Consider the following 26444-nt stretch of genomic DNA (forward strand, 5'->3'; position numbering starts at 1 on the left):
TACGTTATGGACATGGTAGAAAAAATGGCTCAAGGAGCACTGCACACTTGCTTTTTGTTTAATTCTGCATTGTTTTTAATAACATAGCCTTTCTAGCTCCAAAATATATTTCACAGTGAAAAATCAGACAAAGCACTATTACACTCAATTGATATTTACACACACTTAGAAGCAAATCACCTGTTGGCTTCTTCCATCCTGAAACAACTAGAAATGACAGCCACAGTGAATGGTGGCCAAGCATGGCCAGCATCTTCAGCTTACATTCAACACACAGATTCCTTGAGAGCTAATTTGTGAAATGGCATCAGAGTCTGGCTTAGATAACTATATACACCTGAATTATGACCTTTCCAGTAACACTGGGAAAGTTTGAGTGACTAAGGGAAGTCACATTTGCAATTAAAAAATCATTAAAGAAGGGGGTTACTTGTACAATATAGTTTATATTAAATATGTCGAGAGACATGATGTCTTCTATTAAACTCAGTGCTGGTGACAGGTCCTGAAGACTTCAATTTGTCCACTGAACAAGAAACACAAGGACTGCAACTACAGAAATGTCCCCTCCACTGCCCTCCAACTTGTCTTGCTCCTGAGTGTTGGCTCTAGGATTTAAGGGGCAAGTCCAAATTTTCACAATTATCAGTCCTTGGCCTCTCTTGGTGAGACAGCCAAAAAATGATAGCAATAGCAACATGTTGAAGCCAAATCTCAAGTCAAAGTAAAAAGAATGACAACATGCATTGGTTTTAATTTAGCTGAGGACCTGGTCTCCAGTGTGCGTGACTGGAGGGTGGTTTTGGTGGTGTGGACATTTGCCCACGAGGCACTGGACTGAGATCCACCAACTCAAGTTGCAGAGCACTGTAGGACAGCCAGGAGAACAACAGAATCTAAAAGTAGGCTCAGAAACAGCCTCAACAACAACAAAAGTAAAATCAAAATAAAAACACAATTTAAAAGATCCAAACATCTTCTTGGTCTGGCCTGAAACATGGCAAAAAATCTCCAGCTATAGGTAGTTTTTCAACACCTTTTTTCTCAAAGCTTCTAATTTAATAATGATTGAACACTGGCTACCAGCCATTCATGCAAAATATACTTTTAGTTTCTTTTTTTTTTTTAAATAATACACACAGTATTGTCAATATAATACCTTGTGAAAGCCCCTACGACATAAAATACAAAACTAAATGTTATCTGTTCACCTAGCAGTAGGTAATCTCATTTTAAAAATGTCTCAATGTGCATTTAACTGATAGATCTGACTTACCTCCCATGTCTTTCTAGACTGCAAAGTGCACGGTTCCTTGAGAAACTCTCTTAAGTAGCTTTTAGCAGCATGTCATGAGAGGGGAAGCTTCAATCTATCAGTTAAAAAGACTTCAGTGACTTCTGTGGAGAGTCTGGTACACAAATTCTGCTCTTGGAGCAGCAAATCAGTACTGAGAACACGAAAAAAACAGGTGTCTGGATCATTTAACACCACCTCAAGATGCTGGAGTCTAATGTAAGTGATTTAAATCTTTCTGCTGGTCCTCTGTGCAAGGATACATTTCACCTGAAAGGGGTGTAAGCATCTCATAAGAGCATGATCTTCTACAAATATGAAGTAATTATCAACACTTTTGTCTGTTTCAAATTATTTTTACATTCATTTACCCTGCTACAACTGGGAGCAGATTAAGTCCCACAAAGCACTATATAAGTGTTAAGGATTAGAATTAATAATTTTTTCCACAACTTTCTGACACCTTTTTTTTCTCCTTTTGAAAGTAAGGAAATTAACATTATTTTTAAAAAACTATGTTTAAAATAACATTAAAACTTTTTTTGTCCTAACTTAAACCAGCAAAAAACCCCAGTGAAATTAAGAGCTCACACTCAGCTGGCCCTAGAATTCTGAGTCTTTCACGTTGTTTTTAAGTTCATGATCATGTCAAATAAAACCAAAGAACAAGCTTGAGTTTTGAATCTCCTGGTTACAATCAGTTTCAGTTCAAAATATCACATTTAAAATGTCATTTTCTTTTTCGTTTTTTTTTTTAATATATATATACACATACACACACACATATATATATTCATATATATATCTGTTCATAAATCCAAAATGAAGTGAGTGCTAGGACTGTCCTCGAAGCCTTTATGCACTGTATAAAGACTCTTAAGAGCTGACATAATCAGCATTTCATTAAAGTATGGAAGTACCAGTCGTGGCTTTAACTACAAGGCAAAGTTTGAAAGAGCATTTAAATTTCTCTCAAAGAAAAGCAGTAAGACCACTGGTGGTTAAACAAACAGAATATCCAAAGAGAGAAAAAACTGCCAGATGTGGGAAGTCATCCAAAGGTTTTATCTTTTCCTTCCATACCATCTTATTGTTCAGTTTAGTTGTTCATGATTTTTACCTTCCAAGGTGATCACGCCAGATCCCTCTTGTGTCTCTTGCTCTGGCAGGGAAGAGTCAACACACAGAAGTCAACCAGGTAGCAAAGGCACCGTGTTCTGTGTGACAGCACTGCCCAGAAATGTGCCATGTTTGGACACGGATGCAGAAGGCTCTAGGTTACCTGGAGGGAAAGCCCATCCTGGAATTGACTTTCGTTCTCAAGGTGGGAGGGAGGGAATAGTTATTTTTATTATTCAAGGAACCCAATCAATCAGCCTATCACTCATTCAGTCAATGTCAAAAATATAGTTATATCTCTAATGCATGGCCCTTTTAGGAAATTCACAGCTTAGCTAAAACATAAAGCATTCTCAGAAGTGTCCCTGGGTTTGGCAAAAGACAAGTGATCCCATGTCTCTTGCCTGGAGTCCCCCCACTGACTGATGGTAGCTGTGGAGCTTCATGTTGGCTCAGCAGTTTCTTTGAGTCCACTGGGAATATCTGACTAAAGCCATCCATGAACTTAATTTTCTGGACTTCTTCCTCAATCAGCTGGTTTGATTAACTCAAGCATGTTAGCTCCACCCTAAGACTCAAACAAGAAACACTGCAGAAATTCACATGCCAAAAGACAGGGACAGGCTAAGATACAGTTTGACTAGGACAAAGAAAAAAGGCAAATCCAAACCAAAATGGGAACCAGCTTCCAAAATAACAATGGTGATGTCCATTCACAGGTTAGTATCAGTTTGGCAACCGAGGATCACAACTGCACAGCAATCACTTGTTACTTTTGACTGACAATGGATTACTTGCAGATGCTCTGAAATGTAAATCATTGAGTGGGTGGGCTTGGCCTGCTCTGGAACTTGGGAACATTTTCCCAATAATGGTCTTGAGTACAGTTGGGTATTTACAGTGTTTGTTAAAAAGATAGATATGTAAGTTTCCTTTGCTTTTCCACCTCTGAAAAGAGGAGAGGAGAGGAGAGGAGAGAAGAGGAGAGGAGAGGAGAGGAGAGGAGAGGAGAGGAGAGGAGAGGAGAGGAGAGGAGAGGAGAGGAGAGGAGAGGAGAGGAGAGGAGAGGAGAGGAGAGGAGAGGAGAGGAGAGGAGAGGAGAGGAGAGGAGAGGAGAGGAGAGGAAAGGAAAGGAAAGGAAAGGAAAGGAAAGGAAAGGAAAGGAAAGGAAAGGAAAGGAAAGGAAAGGAAAGGAAAGGAAAGGAAAGGAAAGGAAAGGAAAGGAAAGGAAAGGAAAGGAAAGGAAAGGAAAGGAAAGGAAAGGAAAGGAAAGGAAAGGAAAGGAAAGGAAAGGAAAGGAAAGGAAAGGAAAGGAAAGGAAAGGAAAGGAAAGGAAAGGAAAGGAAAGGAAAGGAAAGGAAAGGAAAGGAAAGGAAAGGAAAGGAAAGGAAAGGAAAGGAAAGGAAAGGAAAGGAAAGGAAAGGAAAGGAAAGGAAAGGAAAGGAAAGGAAAGGAAAGGAAAGGAAAGGAAAGGAAAGGAAAGGAAAGGAAAGGAAAGGAAAGGAAAGGAAAGGAAAGGAAAGGAAAGGAAAGGAAAGGAAAGGAAAGGAAAGGAAAGGAAAGGAAAGGAAAGGAAAGGAAAGAGACCCACTCTTCCACTGAAACAATGTGTTTGTTTGTGTGTTTTTTTGAAGGGGTGTTTTTTGGTTTGCTTGTAGATTGATTGGTTTTCCTTAGCTGCTCATGTCGCTAAGTTCTCCGCATTTATGCTGGACATCCGAATCTGAGAGCTGCTCTTGCTCAGAATGGAGAGTTGTGTCCCCCCGTTCACTCCGCTGCTCGCTAGAGAAGGATGACGATGTTTGAAATCCACAGCAAAATACCGGTTGACTTTCCAGCTCCTCCATTTTCTCTTTATTTCTGATTGCACCTTTAGGGAGAAACTTCAAAAGGTCATTTTTTATGTACTTAGCCGCTCGAGGACATGCTGAAAAGTTATCAAGCTTAGAAAAAAACCCCACCATTTGAAATAACAAGTTTCAAGACTATTATTAAAGTCCTCGTTTCAGCAAAATCTCCATGTCTGAAAGAGGTCCAGCCATGCAGTGGAAATAACAGCCTGGCTTCTATGTCTTTATTTCAGATAATTTAGGATCAGCCCAGAGGTGCATAGAAGACCTGTTCAACAATAACTCCAACATCGTTCTTTAAGCTAGGTGCTTGGAAAAAATATCCTGTTTTCATCCGTGGACAGTACCAAGCACATAGCAAGGAGTCAAAGAAAATGGCAACCAAAAGGTTCTAGACAGGAGTGAAATAACCTGTCCAAGAGGGCAGCTTGTCTCTCATCTGCCATTAATGGATGCACATCTACAGAAAATTTGCCTCCTGCTTTCAGATCGCCTCTAAGCAGATGGCAACTCTTGGATTCATATACATCTATGGCATGTCATAGCTCCCTTGAGCTTTGAGGAAGAGATGGGATACACCTGTTTAGAAGAGGCAGGAGAATCTCCACTAGCAGATTGGCTGACTTAGTGAATTGTGGTTTAAACTAGTGAACTTTAAACTAAAGAACTTTAGTGTCCAAAGCAATGAAATCTGCATATTCATAAAAAGCAGGTTCGATAAGTTCACCTACCAGAGTAGTGAGGAATGCTCTTCCAACCCTTGCCAAAGGCAAGAACATTGAGTCCCATCACCTTACGTTTGTGTGTAGCACTGTATGTAGTCTGGCCAGCAAACATGAGAAACTGGAGCTCTATGCCCAGTCCAAGAATTATGATATTATAGAAAACACAGAAACTTGGTGGGAAAAATCCCATGACCAGAAAACCATAGTGGATGGCTACAAAACCTTTTGCGAAGATAGGAAGGGAAGAAGAGGAGGTGGAATTGCATTTTATGTAAAACAAAAATTGATACCAGACTCCACATGTTCAACATCTTCATAAATACCCGGAAATAATCAAGTCAGGCTTGTCCAGGCTCTAAGTAACCTGAGTAACCTGATCTAGTTAAAAAGGTCCCTGTGCACTGCAGGGGGGGGGCTAGATGACCTTTAAAGGTCCCTTCCAACCCCACACTACTCCATAAGTGACCTGCATGATGGGATTGAAAGCACCCTCACCAAGTTGGCTGGTGACACCAATACACGTGTTGAAGTGGACACGTAAGAAGGCAGAGCCACCTTACACAGGGAATGGAACAGGCTGGCAGAGTGGGCTGCTAGAGCTGCATGAAGTTTAACAGAGACAAGGACAAAGTTTTGCACCTGGGGTGACATGACCAAAGAGCCCAGCACTGTCCCTACCTCTGTTAGGGAACATTAATCTGAGACATCATCTTAGACAAGACCAAAGTTTTGGTTTAATAAAGACATCAGACAGTCTCTTCCTTTTGCTGAGGCATTGTGAGATTCAGCCAAAGACATTAGGGAAGATGGTAGATGATGAGTTACGGTGAAGGGTTAGAACAGCAGTTACTCCCACAAGGAAATGGGATGGGGATGGTGGGTGGGGAACGTTAAATATTAAGCGTCTTACCTCCCCATTCAAGAAACAATAAAGAACAGCAACAACAAAACCCTAGGTAAATGGGAGACAAAAAAGTAATGTAATTCAAATCCTTCAGCAAATGCTAGAAAACAGCTGGAGTGAAAACAAACAATCAGGCAAAAAACCCCAAATCCTAGTATTCAAAATATATACACAAATAAACACACAGTCTGAAAGCTGTGCATGCAAAGTAGTTACAATGAATAGACATTTCTTTTTTAACAAAAGAATTCACTGTATAATCACCTGGAAAGATCCCAGTCCCAATTCAAACACTAGTCTCTCCCTCTTACTGACATTTTCAGGAGAAAAAGCAAACACTGTGTAGTGAATTCCAAACAAGGGGATAAGCAGCAGTGTAGAGCGAGCCAGTCTCCTGTTAGAATAGAGTGGAAGAACTTTAATGCAGCCTTGAAATAAACAACTTGTGCTTTAATTAAAGAAAAAAACCACAGAAAATATCCGCTTGCCTCACTTTTAGGAAATACATAGACTGTATAATTATGCAAACAAATATACAACATTCCCATTTGTTCCCAGTGATTTCACACACACTGTAGTTTGCTCCCACTTCTTCACACTGCTACAATAATAGCACATTAGTAATGCTTAATACTCTGCACTGTTATTTTAATTTGCATTATTGTAAGCAGGGTTTTTTTCTAGCATGCCAAACACGAGGAGGTTAATCTTGCTAAGGGATTCAGACTGCTACCAGAACACAATAATAAACCTCTGACCCAATTGCTTAATCCCAATGGAGTGTTTGAAATAACTTGGGTTTGTGTGTGTGTGTGTGTGTGTGAATTTAATTCTGCAAGTAGAAAAAATCCCAAACAGCAATACAAATCAAGCTTAAAAAGCCCTCTATGTTCTTAAGAGTATTCCTCAAGATCTGGATTTTGTTCTCATTTATATAGTTGGAAACCTAAGTGTAATTGTACTGTGTAACTGATGTAGATGGAAATCTAACTTAGCGGGTATAAACAAAAGAGCTGGAAATGAATCTGTATACCTGTAAGAACTTAAATGAGTATGGATGAAATTTCCACAAAACAGGGGTCCAGCCAAGACTTATACATCAGTTTTGGTCAGTGTCACTTGCTGACTGAGCAGCAAAAAAGACCAATAGAAAGCAAAAGTTGATCTGAAAATCAGGTAAAGTTCTTTACTATAAAAAAAGTGGCCTAAAGTAATCTCCAGGACATTTTCAAAAGGGACAAAAAAGGTTTTCTTTCCTTTAAGTAGGTTAAGAAGGTAGATGGAGCTCAAAGGAAGCTAAAAAGCCCTAAAGATTTTTGGAAGATCTGCATATTTTTTCCAATTCAAGTGTTTATGCTGCTTATATCCACATGGTACATTGCAGACATCTTTGGATTTACTAATACACGTTCAACTACATCCCCAAAATGATGTGTTTGTCTCACTGAAGGCAAAGACTTCATATATCTGCAAGAACTCTGTGAACATACATTGTTAAATCCAACAGTGAACTGGAAATAGGACATCAGTTGGTTGCTGGTGTCCCTCAGTCATACTTATTCACTGATGGTGATACATGCTTCACACCCCTTGCCTTGAGATTGCACCAAACACACAATTCTTTAGTCAGATGCACATCAGCTCTCAAGACTTGATGAAAAACCCCACCAACCAGAGAGCACAGGTCTTGTGAGTTATTTTAAGAAGAGAGAAACAACCTTGGAAAAGTTTGATGAAGAGCATACAGAGCCTCCAACTTTGGTGATCTCTAGAAAAAGCATCTTTACAGCAATGACCCAGTGTAATGAACTGAAAAACCTTTCAAAGTCCCTTCTAGTCCTTTTTTCTCTATGGACCTGTAATCAGATTCATAAAAAGGAACAGAAACATTTTGGAAAAGATTGTAGAATAACACTATCTCCATAAACATAAAATGATGTAAAGAACATAAGTGTCTTGAATGGAATTAAATAATAAAATAATCAAATGAATTTAGTAAACTGGACAGAGAATTATCATCCCTCAAAATCTGTTACCCTTTATATTCAGAATTAATGACAACAAGAACAAAAAGATAAATGTTTTGATTTGAAAGTCTGAATAGAATTTCCTGTCACTCTGTGGTATCTCAGCACAGTCACAGGAGATACATTTTGGGAAAGATGCAGAAGAAGACTTTTTCTATTGCCAGTTTTCTGGCATTAATTACATCTGATTAATCATACAATTAGTTTGTAGGATCTTGAAATATAATGTCATCATCAATTTATTTGAGCTACTGTCTTCATTATTGTTATTGAAGTGGAGAAGAAAGTACATGAAATGTAAGAACACATTCTGAAGTTTATAGATGATTAAGACTGATAAAGAGGAAAAGATTTTAATGATAAGAAAAACTAGAGAGATGCTAATGACTGTGTGGAGGATGATGAACTGTGGTTTTTCAAGAGCATTAGGAAGAAGCACCTGTGAGCCATGTAAGTTGATGTGCAATGGTGAAATGAAGTTGTGTAGCTCAAAAAAGCCATTGTAACTTCTGTAAGATTTGACAGATGACACTGTCTGCTGTTAAAAGGATAAATTAGAGAATAACTTTTACTCTGGCAAAGAGTTTGTTGCCTTGGTTTTATTGGCTCTCACCACCCAACTCAGCTTTGTTGAAACAAAATATCATTGCCTGTCAAGAAAAAGACCTTCAAACCTGTAGCCTTTGAAACAAAACTATGTAGTTGGGTTTTTTTTGGGTTTTTTTTTTTTGTTATTTAGGCCTGGATCTTCAAAGTAAGAGAATTGTTCAGTTTAAATGCTGAGTCTTAAGTGAATTTAATTTGATCAAGTCTAAAGTTTTGTAGTGAATACATCAAGGTCTGTGGTAGTCACACAGAAAGCCATTGATCTCACAAAGGTTTGGACATACATACTGTAAATATCTATATTGAAATTATTAACATAATATCCCTAAAGCTGATGCAGAGAAAAATGCACTTTCAAGGCATAGTTCTTGCCTGCTATAGATGCCCCTTTAAGAGGAGGTGACTCCAGTTGGAAACCCCATGGGTATGTAATGAATGCATCTACTGATGTACATATTGACTAGCTTCAAGTTATGACATATCTGCAATGGCAACATGTTAGTTAAATTAATTCCACACCCACTTTCCCTTTATTGTCAACAAAGAGTAACAGGCACTTAGGCAGAAGGAAGAATTCTTTATTCCTAAGGAAGTCCTTCTCACACCCTAAGTCTCTCAATTGACTACAGAGGGAATCTAGACTGAGTTTGTCATATCAATTGCTGCATTGTCGCCTTGTAAAGTTTAGATTAAAGGAATCCCAGCTCTTTGGTCCTAACTCAGTGATGAATAAGTAAAAAAAAATAATTAAAAAATATAGCAATATTTCAAATAGAAGAATAAAGAGCAAACCATGAACACACAGGATGTCACTGGGAATGAAATGCTGAACATAGCTCATATTAAATAAACCAAAGTATCTATTTTATCAAAAAGATGGAAAACATGATAAAAATGTGACTTTCAGAAATCTCACTAGTCTCCCTGATGGATACATGTCTTTTCCAAAGGTTGAATTACATCTGTAGGATCATTTTCAAAGACCTGAGGTAACACCTAAACACAGGAATTGAATAAAGGTTTTAATTTTCCCATGCATAAATCAGACTAAGGACTTGAAAATCAGTGGAAGATTACCAAGACTTTCATATTCTAACACACACAAAAAAATAAGGTTTAATTAGAAGTGTATAGAATTTTTCTGGGCTTCTGTTTAAGCTGAACTCTTCTTGCCCTTGATCAGGTAGAGGATTTCACCTTGGACAGTTGTCAGTCTGCCATCTTTCTGAAACCCTGCACTTACTTAATGTGAATTTTTTTTCTCTGCAAAGGCACAGCATGAAGTCTGTGCTGCATCAGGTTTAGAAAATGGAGTGAACTTCATACTATACACATCTCCTAAATGTAGGTCCTAGTTTTACCTAACTGTTCTTAGATCTTCTCTCAGTGTAGAAGATGGAACTGCTGACTGTTCTGTTCTGTTTCTCTTCTATCTGCTTTTGCACAATGTCAGTCTGCTGACTTAATCTTTTGATCATCTGCATTGGTCTGTTTCTTAAATACCTAGAGTAAATGTGAAATCACAGAGAACATTTCTTTGTATGTTTTAAATAAGTTTTGTTTGTTTGTTGTTTGTTTTTTTCCTGGCTAACGAACATAACAAAATATGTAGCTACAAGTTACCAAACAATATTGCTCCCTTCAGGTATCAAAGATAACTACTGAGTATTCTTCAGCAAAATGCTGGACTGTTGGATCTATGTGGCAGGACATTTCTGAGAGTGTTGATCTGCATTCATAAGACTGTTGTGAAATTCAGGGCCAAGTTAATCAGGAAATATACTGTATGATAGATTTCTGAAAGGCACACCTCATCTAAATAAATCCTGTGGGCTTCTTGTACAAGTTACAGAGTGAGGTGACTGTGAGAAAGTGATTAGTTCCCATCTCTCTGCAGTAAATGGCATTTATTCATTTTTCTAGATGCCTCACTTTCCATGGGCAAATCTTGTTTCAAAGACTTCTGACTAGTTACAGAATATATTGATATTCGTTTAACTTTAGCCTTTCCTCACCCCTGGGTGTATATGAAGAAAACTCCACTCAATTCAATGGACCTAAGTGATTTTACACCAGCTGAGTCTGATTAATTCAATCCTGCCCTGCTTTTGCTGTTCCAACAAACTTTCAGGTGTAATATTTACTCTCAGCTCACCTCTTTGCTGTATAACAAAGAATGACTATTAACAGTTTCTATACAGACACTACCCAAACCCACAAATAGCAATGAGAATTATTTTTTTTCCAAAAAAAATAACCTTACGATCCTCAATTGTGGTTCATCAGCAAAAAACACACACACACAAAATAATATTCTACATGCAACAAGAACCCAAAGAATGCTTGCTCTCTGGTTACTACCCCTCTGCTAAGATCCATTCATTTACTTGCAACATGCGTCATACAAACACAGTAATGTCACAGGATTGCATACACTTACAGGGTAATGGTTGATAGTTCTGACATCTTGCAAGAGTGCTGGTTAGCCCTCTTAGGCTTACAGTAGCATTTCTGAACGCAGCTGCTAAATATGACAAGATTAGCATTTTTTTCAGCATCTCGTGAACAGGCCAAGGTAGGTCACTTTCAACACATTTCATGAGACACGTCACAAAGATGGAAAGCGGACGGGACAGGATGACATCACAGCACAAACCAGCTGCTTGACCCAAGCAAAAGGAACAACAAAATAAGAAAATGCACTGGCTGTTGCTGGCAACTGGGATGAGACAAACCAAAGACTGAACAGCCTGGAGGCAGGTGGGCAGCGTTAAGCATCCAAAATACACGTGAGCTTTGCAGTCTGGGATTGTACAGAGGGTAACAGAACAATATAGTAAATGGGAGTTGACTGCACACTTGTGGAGAACAATTAAATAGTAACATAAACTTGTAGGATGGAGATAAATCCAAAATGAAGTTGGGTCAGATGTTCCTCAGTTTCATGTGTAAGTACCCAAGGTTGTGTGGATCCCTTCTTTTTAGTGAAGAGTTCCAGGAAGGATAGCAAAGCACTTTTTTGCCCAGCTTCCTTGATGCATGGAAAGGGGAATACAGTATGGAAACTACATGTCTGACTGGTAATTCTGAAGTGCTCTTGAATTCTGTTCACACACTCTAAGGCAGGTGTGGTCAAGAAAGCAGCAGGCACATATACTGTGGATCAGGACCATGATGTCTACTTGTTGTATACTACCAAGAGCTTCTATGGAGACTGGGATGTTTACACTTACAACTAGTTAGAGAGCTGTCAAGAAGGCTAATCTGAAACAACATAGGAAGACATTCTGATGGATCTGAGGGATAGGGATTTTGCATCTGTTATTGTAGGCTGAAAAATATGAGAACTTAAAATAATAATTTCTTGTTGAATTTTGAGGGGTGATTTTTGGTCTAATTGGTTACAGAAAGGAGGTTGGACTAAATGGCCTTTATAGGTCCCTTCCAAACAAAGACATTCTATTATTCTATAATTCTATGGTTCTGCTCTGTTTTCAAAATATGGTTGTTTTGGTGGGATACCCTTCAGGGAAAATTTTACGGTATAGGTGTCCAAGTAATGGACATCCTGGGTTCCTTGAGAATCACTAGAGAGGACAAGCGAAATACACAATTATTGTAAAAATATGTCTGGTTTATTTTAGATGTCCACTTTAGGATGGCAAGAACAGCATGCCAGATACTACCCTGACTGGATCTCCATTGACTTAGCAGGATAATCTGTCATTTTTTTAAAAGCAATTTCCTACAAAGCAAATATTTCACTTTATTCCAAACAATCAATCTCCATTTCTGTTTCTCTGCTAATATGCATGGTCTAAGTGTAGTGTTCACCTGCCATAGATGGGGGTTAAAGTTTATAAGCTGAACAGTAAAACAGAATAATTTGAAAACAGATTAAACATCTCTCTATTGTAGACTCCTCTAAGAAAATCCCATTTACTAGATTTTTATTTTTGGTTTGGTTTATTTCTTTTTGGGTAATCCAAACCTGACAACTGCGTTGTTAGGAAAGATTATAGCATAACAGCTGCAAAGAGTACAATATCATGGCATGCACACACCTAGCAAATAGAAACAGTAATCATGTTTCAACTTGTAAAAGAAATCTCATTTCTTGGATAATAATAAGGAAGTAAATATGAAAATAACTCTTCCTTTTATAGTATCACTTTTGTGATAAAATTTTTGCACTGCCTCTGTTTTTTATGGAGCGGAACTGTGCGTTGGTCATCAGAAAAGACTGATCGAATACAAGGAGCAATAGTATTAGGGATTTCTCCTTTTTTGTATGGCTGAGGCTTTCAGAAGTGACTTTGGATTTCAAGTGTCTCACTCATGTTTTCTTCACCTGATCTGAAACACATTTTCAGACCAATTTTCACCACAAGAGGGCTGCTCAGCGTGCATTGAAAAGCAGCACTTCCGAAGGCAGTTTAAGATACATAACCTAAAAATGAAACATTTAAAAATCAATAATCACTTTAAACACCCTTAGTCCTGGGATTTTGTTCTTCAGTAAAATACTTAATGTTGCTGTGGTAACCTCAAGGAGTAAAAAATCCCACCCATGTTTCCTTCAGTTTATGACCTGTTTTATTTGGCAGGGATTGATTTTCATTCTAGGCTTTTCCAGTGAGTAGAAATAACATGACAGAACTTGATATCTGCTAGAAATATAAAAAAGGACAGACTTGATTTTGAAAATAGTATCTAAGAATTAACCGCTGCTTCCTGCTCAATGAGGGAATGTTTAAACATGGGATGGAAAATTTTTCTAGCACATCTTAAGAAAACCTGTTTTAGTGCTGTTAGAACTTTTTCTGCTATCCTATCTCGTGTAGGTAGAATCATCTGATCTCTCTGATTTTAGGTATTGTAAAATGACCCAAAATATTTAGAATACAGAATTGACAGAACTTTTCTTTTCTCCCCCCTCCCCCCCTTATTTTTTTAACTTTATATTTGTTTGCTTATTTATTATCAAAGTAGAAACATTGATGGAAATAAAGGGAGAAAGTGAGAAGAGACAGAGGAGGCAGGAACCAGAGAGAAATGGGAAAGAATAAAAAATAGCCAAATAAGAGAAAATTAATATAAGTGAGATTATGGACATAAAAACACTACAAGAATAAGGTCAGGATCCTCAGATCTCTGCAGGCACACACAGAATGGAGTTGGTGACATCTAACTATATGTATCTAAGACAAACTGAAGCATCACCTTTAACTCACTCAATCATGGAAAGAAACGGGCACTTCCAGAGGCTGAGCTGACCTGTGCAACAGAAGGGCCTAAGACATAAGGAATGTGTTGTCTTAAAGAGGTGCCCTGGTCTCTCAGCTCGACCATAGACAACAACTGGACTGCTTAGGTTGAGCACGAGACTTTAGACAGCTAAAGGCAAACAAGCTGAGTCTCACCGCATGTGTCCTGTGCATGGACTGCAGCTGCATCTGGGAGGAAGAGGGAGGGTGCTAGGGTGGAAGGGGAAAGAAAAAGTTAAACATTCCCAGGATTAAAGGAGTGATTCATGATGTGGCTGAAGACCATCTGGTCAGACGGAACGCCTTGACGTCTAGCAAGTTAATGCAAACGAGAGAGTACACAAATTTCAGGCAAAGGTTGTTGCAATTAAATTCTAAAGACTTTGTGAGTTTCTCAGAGGTGTTTGAGAGAAGTAAAATGAACGTGGTGATTCAGGGGAATGAAGTTATGCTCTATTACCAAAGCCATGGAGATCCATAATAATAAAGATCAGGGATCTGGGTTTTGGTTGCTAATAAGACACAGGGCCTGAGAGAGTTTGTGAATTGTGTCTGAATATGCTGAAGGAGAATCCTCTGGGAAACACAACACAGGTAGATTTGATTCATGCAAATTAAAACTGTGCCTCATTAAGAATCCTTGTGCACCCTCAAGTAATTCTACGTAACCTCACTACAAATAGGATTAGGCAACCATGTAATAGGAGGAGAAAGAATGTAGAAACAAATCAATGAAATAAAGTACTGAAATCATAGCAAAAACTTAACCAAAGTGAAAGCAGAAAGATTTTATGGGAGACAGAGAAAAAAAATCTGAAAAATTGAGCCATACCATCTATTATTTATGCTACATGCCTACTTACCTACAGCTATTGTTACAGGTTGGGTGACTTCTTCTCCTTGCTACTTGGTAACTAAGGATTTCCCAAAGCTAGACTTGCTTCCTGGGCAAAATAACTACATTCACAGAAACCCAAGGCTAACTTAGCAGATGTAGACAGTTTGGAAAACTGAATTTGTTCTGTGAGGAGAAAACAAGATACACAAATCCTTCCAGCCACAGTGACTGTGGGCCCTGATCCACTACATGCAAGTAGAATCATTCACCCTCTCATCCAGACACAGAATAAACTGGGGTGCTTTTCAGCAAAGTTGTTACTTAGTTCCATCTCCTCTCATTTTTTATGGTCACAAAATAAGTGTATCCTTTTACTTGGTTGTTCCATGTCAGCTTTGCAGTCAGTGGCGAGAAACGGATCATAAAGTGAGATTTACCTGACCTATATTAAACATCTCTTTTGGAACAAAATAAATTGTACCAAGGAGCCCAGCATAATTTTTTTTCTTACATCAGGTGGATCCCATTCTGTCTTGCTAAAAGTACAGCCATTGCTGTGCTCTTCATAAGAAAGGCAACTTTGTTTTCTACTCTTCAATTGAAAATAAGTTCAAAAGTCTTAGTCTAGATACCTTTTGCCAAAGTCTTAGTCCTGTTAACTATGTTTTACTGCTAATGCCACCAAACAAAAAAAACATTTCCCCTGACCTCTCTAAGGGGTCTCATGTATTTCAAGATCATCTTCTGACATATGAAAACAAGTTGGGGAAAAAAATAGAGAAAGTGTGAGGTCTCCTTTACAGTCTTTATCCAAAACACATTAAAATGAGTTTATTTTAATAGGTGGTAGTAGCGTTCTTTCATCTGACTTTTTGCTCTCTACCTCTTTTAGGGCTCTTGCTTTGATTTAACATGTGAGAGGGCAGCTTTGTTTCTCTTTGTTGCTTTGACAAGGTGTGATTTACACAGCTCAGAAGATTGTTTTGTTTGTTTGATCGATTGTATTCCTGACAGTGATTTAGAGATTTACATTTTTGGTGTCTATGTATTTATAAAATCAGTGAAATTCAAGCTAACCCCTAAGATGTTTGTAGGAAACTTCGCAGGAGTCTTCTACAGATTTCAAAACTCCCACATTATAGAGAACATTCAATGTCCTCTGCACACTTTACATGACTGTACCTCAAATTCCACCAAAGTTAGATTTAATCCATTGTAACTGAAAGCTAGCATGGTAATTACAGCAATAATTTGATACAGAAATATGTCTATGAGGAAGCCACTGTCACTTCTCCAGAGGCAGAGGCTGGATTACTGCTTGCAAACTGTAGCTGAAAATGAATGTTTTACAAATATGAGTTTAAGCTGTAAATGTTTGTCCAATAATTTGGAACTTCACACAGAACTGAGGCTTGAAGATGAACCAGAACGGCCAAAGACAGCCAAGAGTCACCTCTACACTGTTCCTTCTTGACTTTGCTAACTTCTAGAAGAATGGAGAAAGCCATTCATGTACTTGAAGTCCAAATAATGAAGAGATAAATCTTAGTGTTTAGCTGTGCTTTAGGGAACAAAGCTGGTATAGAAAAGAAGAATATATCCAGTCTTTAAATTAACTGTAGCTTCAAGATTATGTGTCCTGATCCTTCCTCTGTGTTAGCTCTGGAGATCCCATTTTAAAAAACTAGATTGTTCTCACTGACTCCAGAGCATAGACTAATGCCATGCATTATGGAGTCATCCTGATAGTGGTGCAGTGACATAACTAGCACAAGAGACAACAGCATCTTTAGTGAGAAAAGTGCCCCATACCAAACGACATTTTTAAATGGCTTTCAATACGGTCTTGCTGTTTGAAATGAAGAATATGTATGTCTGAATCCAGATAAAAATACCCCAATATGTGGTCATCTCAGTGTCCTTAAAACAAAGAAATGAGCAAAATCTGTGAAATATTTATTGTCACAGTCTGGCACAAGAAGCTGATGTTCTAGCATTATGGCCAGGTCTTAGTCCTGTCAGCTGGCAGACCTCAGCATTGTTGCAGCTACATTGAATTAATGTAAGTTGCAGCTCTGAATCTTCACTTATGTTGTTTTGCCTCACCTGCCTCACTTCTTATTCAACGTTGATGTTAGACAACACCCCTGCAGACAAGGATCCAAGTTTCAACCGACATCTACAACCCTCCTTAATGAAAACAGTGTTGTCTTGGCTGAAAAGGCCTGGGCTTGCAGGCATTTAATCAGCTGAACAACTCCAGTGTTTTCAGTGGAAATATAAGAGGATTTACAGTTTGGAAATCTCTCAGTAATGATGAAGGTGCACAGCAAATGAGGCACTGAGACTATGATGTGAACCATATACACAGCTTTGGATTCATCCTGTCTTGAGGTAAATAAAATACATGTACTAAAACCTCCTTCACTGAGACTTAATTCAATAGTAAACCATTGTAACTTGGTGGCCTTTGAGCATGTACTTGCACTCTCCCAAGGCAAGCAGAATTTGTTCCTGGGTAGCTAACCTATTACCCAGTTTGCACCACACAGTTCCCGTTATGCACAGTATTAATGACAAGACCCTCATGAAAAGTTCAGCCTTCAGATCAGAAAACCTTCTGCACTGTGCCAGCACCACCTTTCTTGCCCCTCCCATACCTCATGCTGCCAAGACTATGTACTTGCTTGGAGTACATCCTAATAAAGCTTCAGATGCAAAACTAAAACCACTGGACGTGAAGCATGTTAGTCACTGAAGTGAGACACAAGAAACCAATGGCAAGGAGAATCAGAGACACTGAGGGGAAATTAAATTCTTTTTGCTCTCATATGATAGTGGCAAAAATGTGAATGGTAGCAAAAAGTAAATGGAAGACCATGGATGCTGGTGGGCACCAAGCTTTGATGTAAGCTGAAAGCATGTTCAAGATCAGAGATGTCAGAATTATTCCCCATTGTCTGCAGTCTTGCAACAACTGCTGCATGACCAGTTGCTTCAACTCTACACTTATCTTTACAGTAAGTAACTGATTCAAGGAAACAAAGGTGCAAACTGATTTGGAGAGAAATAAGATTCCAGATCTATCCCTCTCAGCCTCACAATGCATCCCAAACAGCAAACTTGGCTATGAGCAACACAGAAAGGAAAGGGAAAACAGCCAGAATAGTCTAATTTGGATGCTCCTAAGTTAGCTCTGAATTTGAGGTTTCTGAAAAATTATCTGAATCTCCAAAACCCATTCTTTCCCAGTATGTAAGCTACCCTGATAAAGGATGCAACACTGCACCTTAATCCATGGGTAATTTGCAAAGACACGTGGCCTTAGGCCCTGGATGTTCCCTATCCTGCTGATCTCCATGACAACTGAAGTTTATCAATACAGATCAAAACAAGGTTATCCATTCTGATGTAGTGCAGTGACTTTAGAAACACACTTGGGGCCTGAAGCACATTTTCTTTTGGAAGTCTACCTTATTTTTGCTAATCAGTGAATTTGCATGTGTGGCAGAAGTTAGAATATTACAGAGAATTTAGTTCAATGTAGCCAGTTTCGCCTTAAAGTAAGAAGCTTTATATTGTGCACGTTGCTTAAGTATTTGTGGTCTTTTAAAAGCAATGTTGAAATAATTTTAGAATATATATAGCATTTCAGACAGTGTATGTGTAGGCAAAGACTTGCATTTAGCCAGGTACACAAGCACAAACATTAACACTTTGGCTTGAGCCCTCAGCTGTTATGAGTGCTGGTACCAGTTGTGGTAATCAAGCCAAGATATGTTAGGTACTGGCTTTGAAAGACATTTTGGTCTGAACTATCCAGTCTGAACTACTAACATTTCAATAGGAATCCCTAAGACACTGTTTAGCCATTTCTTGTGCCTAAACCTCCTGAGAAACAGGGCTTTTAGGGTTAATCCAACCATTGACTGAACTGTTGAGAGTGCATCAAGATTCACTTTACTGCTTCTCCTTACAAGAGTGGAAGGAACATGTCTATAAAGCAAACCACACTTGAATGTGGCATTGTGCTCTCCCTCACTGATCTGCACAGCTCCTTGACCTTCCTAGAGGAGGAACATCTATTAATGGATTCTCTTTTAATGCAAACATGTTCTTTTTCCAGTTCATGGCTTGCTTTTTAACAGATAGAGGGGGAAAAAAAATCTGTTTTGCTTATTTAGGACAAAATCTCCTTCTCTCAGGCTGCCACAGATCATGGGGTCAAGTGGAAGTTTGAAGTCACCATTAGAGAATTGTTAAGCATGAAACTTTGATTTCAGAAAAAGTCAGCTAGTTCACCAACTACATAAATCAGTGTTTTATCCTTTCCTGTGTCTGTATATTCACTGAAACCGTAAAATTGCCCATAAAAATACCTTACAGCAATGTGCACAACTACTATTCAAAGACAAAATCATCCTCTTTTTCTTTACTACTTCAAAATAGAAAATAACAGGAGTCAGTCTCCATCATACAGACATCACCTGTGCAGGCCAGGTATCATGGACTTGCACTCTAACCACCTGCTGAGGGTTTCAAAATAGCAGAAGCAGAGCACATTTTTAACATGGCATTCATCACAGATGAGCTTGTAACCACAAGAAGCAAATTTTGTCATCAATGATTTCAAAATTAGAGCCTATCATAGCACTAGGAAAGCACTTGTATATAACTGGAAATCGATGGAATTTCCTTTTAAAATATTCTTTTACTCTTCTGGAATATTCTTTTGACATGTTGCCCATGAAATAACAAAACCATTTTCAAGGTGGACATAGTCTTAGGTCTGATCCCATCATCATTGTACGAATGTAAAAGATGGACAAGGGATGACAGGACAGGGTTTAGGTGAGGAAGCTAGATTTGACAATCCAAGATGCATGTTCGTGTTCCTCTAGCTGCCACGGGCACTGGGGATTCTGCACAGCCCCCCTTGTGCATCATACCCTCAGGTGTTCAACAGGAGTAACAGCTCAGAGCAACACGATAAACTCACTAAATATTCTGTGCTTGTTGATTTTACAGTAGCTGAGACCACAGCCACTTTATAGATCAAAAGCAGACTAGGGTTTTCAATTACTTTTTCTGAAAAGAAATAAATTACTGTGTAAATATATTTTTGCTAATTATGGCACATAACCTACATGAACTTACATTCCTGAGGAGTACACTCAATTGTTTTCCAGTTCCTTGCCGAGAAGATTAATAACCCCCCCTTAAAAAAAGCCAACAAAAACCTGAAAACCATACAGAAACTAAAAATCCCTCAAACCAATACCCAAAATTACAATATGTCTTAGGAAATGTAAAGGAAAAATATAGAGTTGTGAATGAGAGTATTAAATAAATCAAGAAGTACTGTCAATCAAAGTAGCAAACACCTCCTTTCCTAGCATTTTTATAGAAATGAGAACTAAGTTCCTGCTAATCATGCACTGACACCAAATGATCATTGTCTGTGTTTTCCTTGGTATTTTATTTTGATAGAAAAGGATCAGCCCAGGGCCACCAGTTCCTTTCCTTGCTGGGTTAGCGGGCATTCCAACGCTCAACTGATAATACCTGGGGTTAAGAGATTCAAGTGCCCTGCTAAAGAATATACCCATCACAAAATATCTGCTATTTTCTTGTAAAAAAAATGAGGCTTTTGGCAAGAAGACCCTGTGGATAATTATTAATGCTGGCAGTCTGAGCACTTGCAGCAAGACGAAGCGGTAGCAGAATGAATCACTGAGTGTCCAGTGACTTTGTAGGTGAACTGTAGAGGAGTGTTGTTTACCAAAACATCTGTGTTACAACATTGCTTCTCCTGCCCTAACCCTCTAGGTTGCACCATATGTAAAATCATACCTACCTATGATATATGCCATGATTCTCCTTTCTTTCCAGCAAGATGCTGATTGGAGGAATGACGTAGACCTGAATTAGCTACATATATATATGGGGTTTATTTTCTTTTCATTGAGTTTTCAACAAGTGATACAAAATTTATGAAGAATCTGTTAAAGGAAAAGCAGAAACAAGCTTCCCCTCCCAAATTACACTATTCATGGTAAACTGGAAATAAATTAAAAATAAAATAAAAATAAAATAAGCTTTTAAAGTTAAATGTGTTTGATCTCCAAAAGTGAACAAATGAGCAAAGAATTGATGGAAATGTGGGGGCCTTTTTAATCTTAAAGTTTATTCCAGCATGCATCTACATCATGCATACCTGTTGAAGTGCTGTGGTGGTTTATGGTAGTGACACTGTCAGATGATCTCTTGTCTCTAATGACTCTCAGCAGTGCAACAACGCTCATTAAAATAACAGCAAGGATTTAAGCTTTGCACAGGCATTTCCAAAGGAATATGGCTTTGTGGGGGGGTGACCGTGTTCTCTCTACAACATAACTAAAACTGGGATGCCTGAAAGCAGATTCTGACCATGTCCCATGTTCCACACTATTGGCTGGATTTCTCATGGGGAAAAACAAACAACGAAGCCTTGCCAGATCAATTTGTTTGCTAAATTTCTGGACAAGGAACTGATGTATGAAAATCCATGTAAATAATGTGGGCCTGATGTGATGCAACGTGTGCTGGAGCAGTCATAGCAGGTCTGTGAACATGTGTTTCTAATCCCCAGAATTGAGAGTGCACATTGGAGTAATTGACTTCTGATGTGGTGTTACTTGGCTTTCAGCATATGGTGTAACAGTGTCCCTAAATCATCTACTACTCCTTCAAAATACTTACAAACTGTGCAATTGGAGATTGCTAAAAATCAAGTGGTGCTTTCTGTTTGGAAGCACGTTAAGTAAAATCTACCTGGACTGAAAATACAGGTACCAACACACAACATTGTCATTTGTGTTATTAGATTAAGTATGTCATGTCTATGACCATAGCACATTCCAGCTCTTCATACAATTCCTTCACCAGAAACCAGGCCAGAAGCCTGTCTCAACTATGCAAATAATTGTCTTAACAACACTAGGCACACAATCAATACTACTTTAGTTTCTCCAGCAGCTGAGGATCTCAGAACTTCTCACTGGCCCTGATTTTGTTTGATGTTCAATTTGGTGGAATTATTCAGGACTGATCCACGGCCAACTGAAACCAAACATGGTTCAAGAAACAAAGTTATGTATTTTGTATGCCTTTGGCACATTCCCTCCCAACACTAAATAGTAAATAATTACTATGATGACTACTAGGAGGACACGTGAAAGCTGCTTAAGGTTCTGAGAAAAAAAAATAAAATCATAAAATTAAAATTAATATTAAAAATTTGGGTTCAATTTCTTCTTTAGTTTCTACCTCAACTGCTTAGGTAGTTTTGATGAATCTAGCCCTCAGACATCTCAGCCACAAGGAGGAGTTTCTGTCTAAAACATCAGTACAAGAAGGATGAAGTTCTTACTCTCTTGGAATCTGACAGGTTTGGAGCCATTCAGTCTGAAATGGAATCACCAGCATGCAGGCAGTTTTGAGGGGTAACTGAATGGGTGAAGAAAGGTCAATTGGGCATGAGACTGGTCATGAGTGACTGAACACAGAAGCTGATAAAATGGAAGCCCCCAAACAGGAAAGCATCTGACTGATGCAGAAAATTGTTAGGATTTAGCTCCATGCTTCTAAGTTTTTGTCAGCCTAAAGGCAAAGGCTAATGCATCTAGGTCGTCAGGTTACTGAGAGACAGGGACTGATTTTTTATGGGAATAAAGCACTCATTATTGTGCTGTAAATTATACAAGTTATTGTTTGGGGTTTTTTTAAAAGCAAGTCTCATAATGGCTACAGTGTGCTAATTAAGCATTAGTTACCCAGCAGTGCACTCTTCTGTTGTGTTCTTGTCATAGCTCTCAGCAAACACCAGCAGTGGGAAATTTTAATCATGAGTGCACAGTGGTAATAATATAGAATTAATTTTTTAATTTAAGCACATTCCCAAGGCCTTTAAAGCCAAATACATGCTCAAGTGGTTTGCTGAACCATGACCACAGTGTCTATAAAATAGAACAGGAGGTAGATTTTCCTAACAAAAAATAATCTTGTAAATGGTCTGAACCTCAATATGTACCACACATTTAAGAAGGAAATAAATCCTACCCAAAATCAATAACCAAATTTTGGTGGGGCCTTTTATATTCTTTTTTTGATGGTGGAAGGCCTGGCTAAAGGCTTATTCCAAGGAGATTGGTAGCAAAGTAAATCTCAGTCACTACTGCAGATACCGTGTGATATTTATTGTCTTCAGAAGAAGGCTGAACACACTTCTTCAACCACAACTCATCTGTCTCATGTATTAAAGGCAAAGTACTTAAATATGTTGTGCAATAAAGATATGGATGGAGAGTTTAGTCTAATGAGATGACATTTAATCATTTGAAACAGCAAAATAGGACATGGAAAATGCTTAATATGGACCATAGTCTAAATGCCACAGAGATTTCAATATGGTGACATGACCATACTACGATCTGTCTTGTTTTTCTTCATTATAGTAGCTCTCTTTTTATAGGATATGAGTGCACAAATATTGAATATGCCTGGTGTACGTCTTCATAGACTTATTAATTTCTTTTTATCATTTCTGTGTGACTTTGGTCGAATCTGTTTGGATAAACAACACTCCGCTTCATAACACATACAGAAATGCAAGTTCAATTTATACACACCCATTTATAAAGTTGCAAAGAAATATGAAAAGTAATGGCAGCGAATGGAACAGAAAATATGATGTTTTCTCTTGGGTTTGGTAACTATACACATAGGAAAAATATCAGTAAAACCCAGTCACCATATTGATCAAAAATGACAAGGATGTTCTATAACCTCGATAAATCACTGGAGCCTATGGCATGCTTTGCTTCATAGGTGAGAGATGTGCATCCAGACATCAAACATGCACTTTGCAGGTCATAATCAGAACTAGCTCTGCACATCTTGGATGCTAATTACAACCTAAGATTTAGTGGGTGACATCCCAGCAGCACCTACATGGGAAGTCTTCATGCAAGCCCTAGGCAAACCATGCATGCAGTCAATCTATCCACTACATTTTCTCCTGGGTTTGAATTCTGAGATATATCCACCTGCAAAATTAACTTAAAGCCCCTTTTTTTGTCTTTGGAAACAAAGCTTGGAGCAATCTTCAAGGCCAATACTTTCAGTAAGTAGATGTCTGGTTGCAGACATCAACAAGTGATGCATAAAATACTATCAGTTCGTGTAAATGTTAACAAGACCATAGGAAAGAAGGGAAGAAAAGCAGGCAGCTGGAGGACATATTTTCCCTTGAAACTTGTCATTTCGATGGATGACATCATTACTTGGGGTGAAACTGATCACTGGATGATTATTTTTAAAAGGTACTGCAAAATAAGGATCTTCTACTTCACCTCGACATCTTCCTTTTTATTTATGGTTTACATGACTTGCCTTTTTTCACCAGGAATCCAGTGCTAAACCAAATAGTCTTGCCTATGTTCATGAGTGATAGAAATCACTAGATGTCAATAAAAATTGCTAAGAAAATGTGCTTGGTGTTTAGGCTGAAAAGCCAAGAAAACACCAAGTGTGCTGCCACATAATCTAGTCATTCAAAATGATTCTAGAATTTTTATCTGGAGAGTGCATACAGTCAAAATGGGAGTGACAATCATCTCAAATGGCCAACCTCTATCCTCTGATGAGGTGGAAACTAAAAAAAGGATGTTTGGTTTTTAAAAAAATGCATATCACAAAGTTTTAAAACTTTTAAAGGAAAATTTTAAGATTTGTTGTGCATGCTGAAGCATATCTAAGTGAGAGGAGGTAATTATTTGGATAAAGTGGAATGAATTCAAGCTTATAAGAAACATGAACATAATCAGCTTTAGGGGATCTTCCTCAATTAGAATTCAGTCCAAATCTTTTTGTCAAATCTCATTGTTTTCAAAGAATTTTAGACCATGCCCTAAAAGGTATGAAGCACAGTAGACTGTCCTATGAGAATAGCAATATTTATGCCTGGTCAATATATTAATTTCCATCTAACTGACCCGTAAAGACATTTTGGGGGGTTGTTTTGTTTTGGTTTGGTTTTCAAATCTTGTATATTATTTTCTTGACCTTTTAAAGAGAGGTGAAAAGCTGGTACTAATCTGCATTTCAGTGGCTTCTGGATTTCAAAGAAAAAAGTAAAAGTCAACCAAATAGATCCTGTGACTCTTTTTGAAAACCAAATTAATTCAGCCAAGGTATTTTTTTGACTTTGTCCTTTTTCCTATGTGTATATTAGAAATCTAAATTGATCACTGCTTTATTTGTACTTACAAGTAAATGCTGGATTCATTGCCCCCAATGTCAGGTGACTGGAGCTTCTGCACAAGTATCACAATTATGCCAATAAAAAGCACAAAGTTTATCTAGGGGAAAAAGAAAGGATTGAATTATGACAATGATACAGGTCTTCAAGGATGAGAATGAGACATTCCCAGTGACTTGCTGGCTCCATTGCCTTATTCTTCTCCAAACTGCAGTCTAGAAGTTTTATAGGGTCAGGGGTAACAGGAAAAGTTATAAGGGTCTTATTGCCCCTTTTCCAGGCAAAAATATCCTCTTGCAGTAGCTAAAGTAAGGCAGAATTTCTTCAATCTCTAGCACCAGACAAGACAAATGTGAACAGAAATGTTTCTACATTTTTCATTATCAACCAGTGTAAAGAATAAAGATCCTGCACATCAAAACCAGAGAGCAAAGTTCTGAACTGCAAAACATCTTTACTTCCTATCCTCTCAACTAAGACACTTCTCAGTTTAGCAGGATCTCTCAGTCACTATCTAGTGTCTCCTCCTTCCTGAAAATCCAGCTTGTGTCACTTTCCCTCTACTTGGCTGAATCTGGCCCAAGAGGAGATGACCGATGAGATGATTTTTTTTTTTTCTGGGGGGGAGGAATAGGTGTTAAAATTCATCTTTATGTCTTTTAGTTGGATGTCACCCTGGGCATCTTTACAGTTTATTTTGATGCTTCTGCTACAATTTGGCTGTCACTAACTCCATAGCTTCAACACCAGAAAAAAGCAATGGGATGTGTTAGCTGGTTCCTTATGCAACCTGTTATTATTGTAAGGAGACAAATCACTTAAACTACATGTGAGCACCTTTTTCAGAAGAATTTTCTATCTCATCTGAGGACCACATATGAATGAAGAAGCCCAATTGTCCCTTGCTAGTCGTTTGAATCTCGAATACCTTGAACAGAAGCCAGGTAAAACTCATTCCCCAGGGCCAGAATGGGCCTTTTCATAGAATATATCTCTAAAGCATGGGAGTTCACATGCATTGGTATCACAAACACCCCAGACTATTGGCCCTCTCATCTCAATACCCTTCAGTGTTATTAGCTGAATTACCTGTAATTCACCTACATGAAGATAGCTACCTGTGAGCTGGATGTCTAAATTCCAACAGTCAATGAAGACCTGGCTAATTCTGTCACTGGAGTATGGAGAGCAACCTAGCATGCCCAGAATTAGACATTTGCTAGTGGTAAGCCAAACAACTTTTCAGGTACCACTAAACAGGCTGTCTGGGGGCTCAATTTCATTTCCTAAATTCCCATATTTGTTCCCAAACAGAACATCCTACTCATCCATACATGGGTATCTAGCCTAATTTGAATAAAATCCAAGACATCTATCAACTAAAGAAAGCCTAGATACCTTGTTGAGGAAGCGACTCCCCCAAGTGCTACTTACCATGATTGATCCAACCACAGGACCCTTGATCACCCACCACAAGGCAGTGTTGTCGTTCATGTCCCAGCAGCTGCAGTCAT

At 38.3% G+C, this 26444-nt stretch overlaps 1 protein-coding gene across 1 annotated transcript in view; it reads right to left on the bottom strand.

Moving 5' to 3' along the window:
- Positions 1-3938: 3938 nt before the first annotated feature.
- The window catches only part of ADCYAP1R1 (ADCYAP receptor type I), a 134142-nt gene continuing 111636 nt past the window's right edge, over positions 3939-26444 (bottom strand). The window contains exons 13-18 of the mRNA XM_051612366.1: positions 26365-26434; positions 24939-25030; positions 10966-11049; positions 6157-6286; positions 5899-5940; positions 3939-4283 (exon numbers count right to left, since the gene is read on the bottom strand). Of these exons, the coding sequence (XP_051468326.1) occupies positions 4095-4283; positions 5899-5940; positions 6157-6286; positions 10966-11049; positions 24939-25030; positions 26365-26434 (607 nt within the window). The 3' untranslated portion in view covers positions 3939-4094. The remainder of the gene's footprint in view (positions 4284-5898; positions 5941-6156; positions 6287-10965; positions 11050-24938; positions 25031-26364; positions 26435-26444) is intronic.

The sequence above is a fragment of the Apus apus genome, chromosome 2 (genome assembly GCF_020740795.1).
Source record: "Apus apus isolate bApuApu2 chromosome 2, bApuApu2.pri.cur, whole genome shotgun sequence".
Lineage (NCBI taxonomy): Eukaryota > Metazoa > Chordata > Aves > Apodiformes > Apodidae > Apus > Apus apus.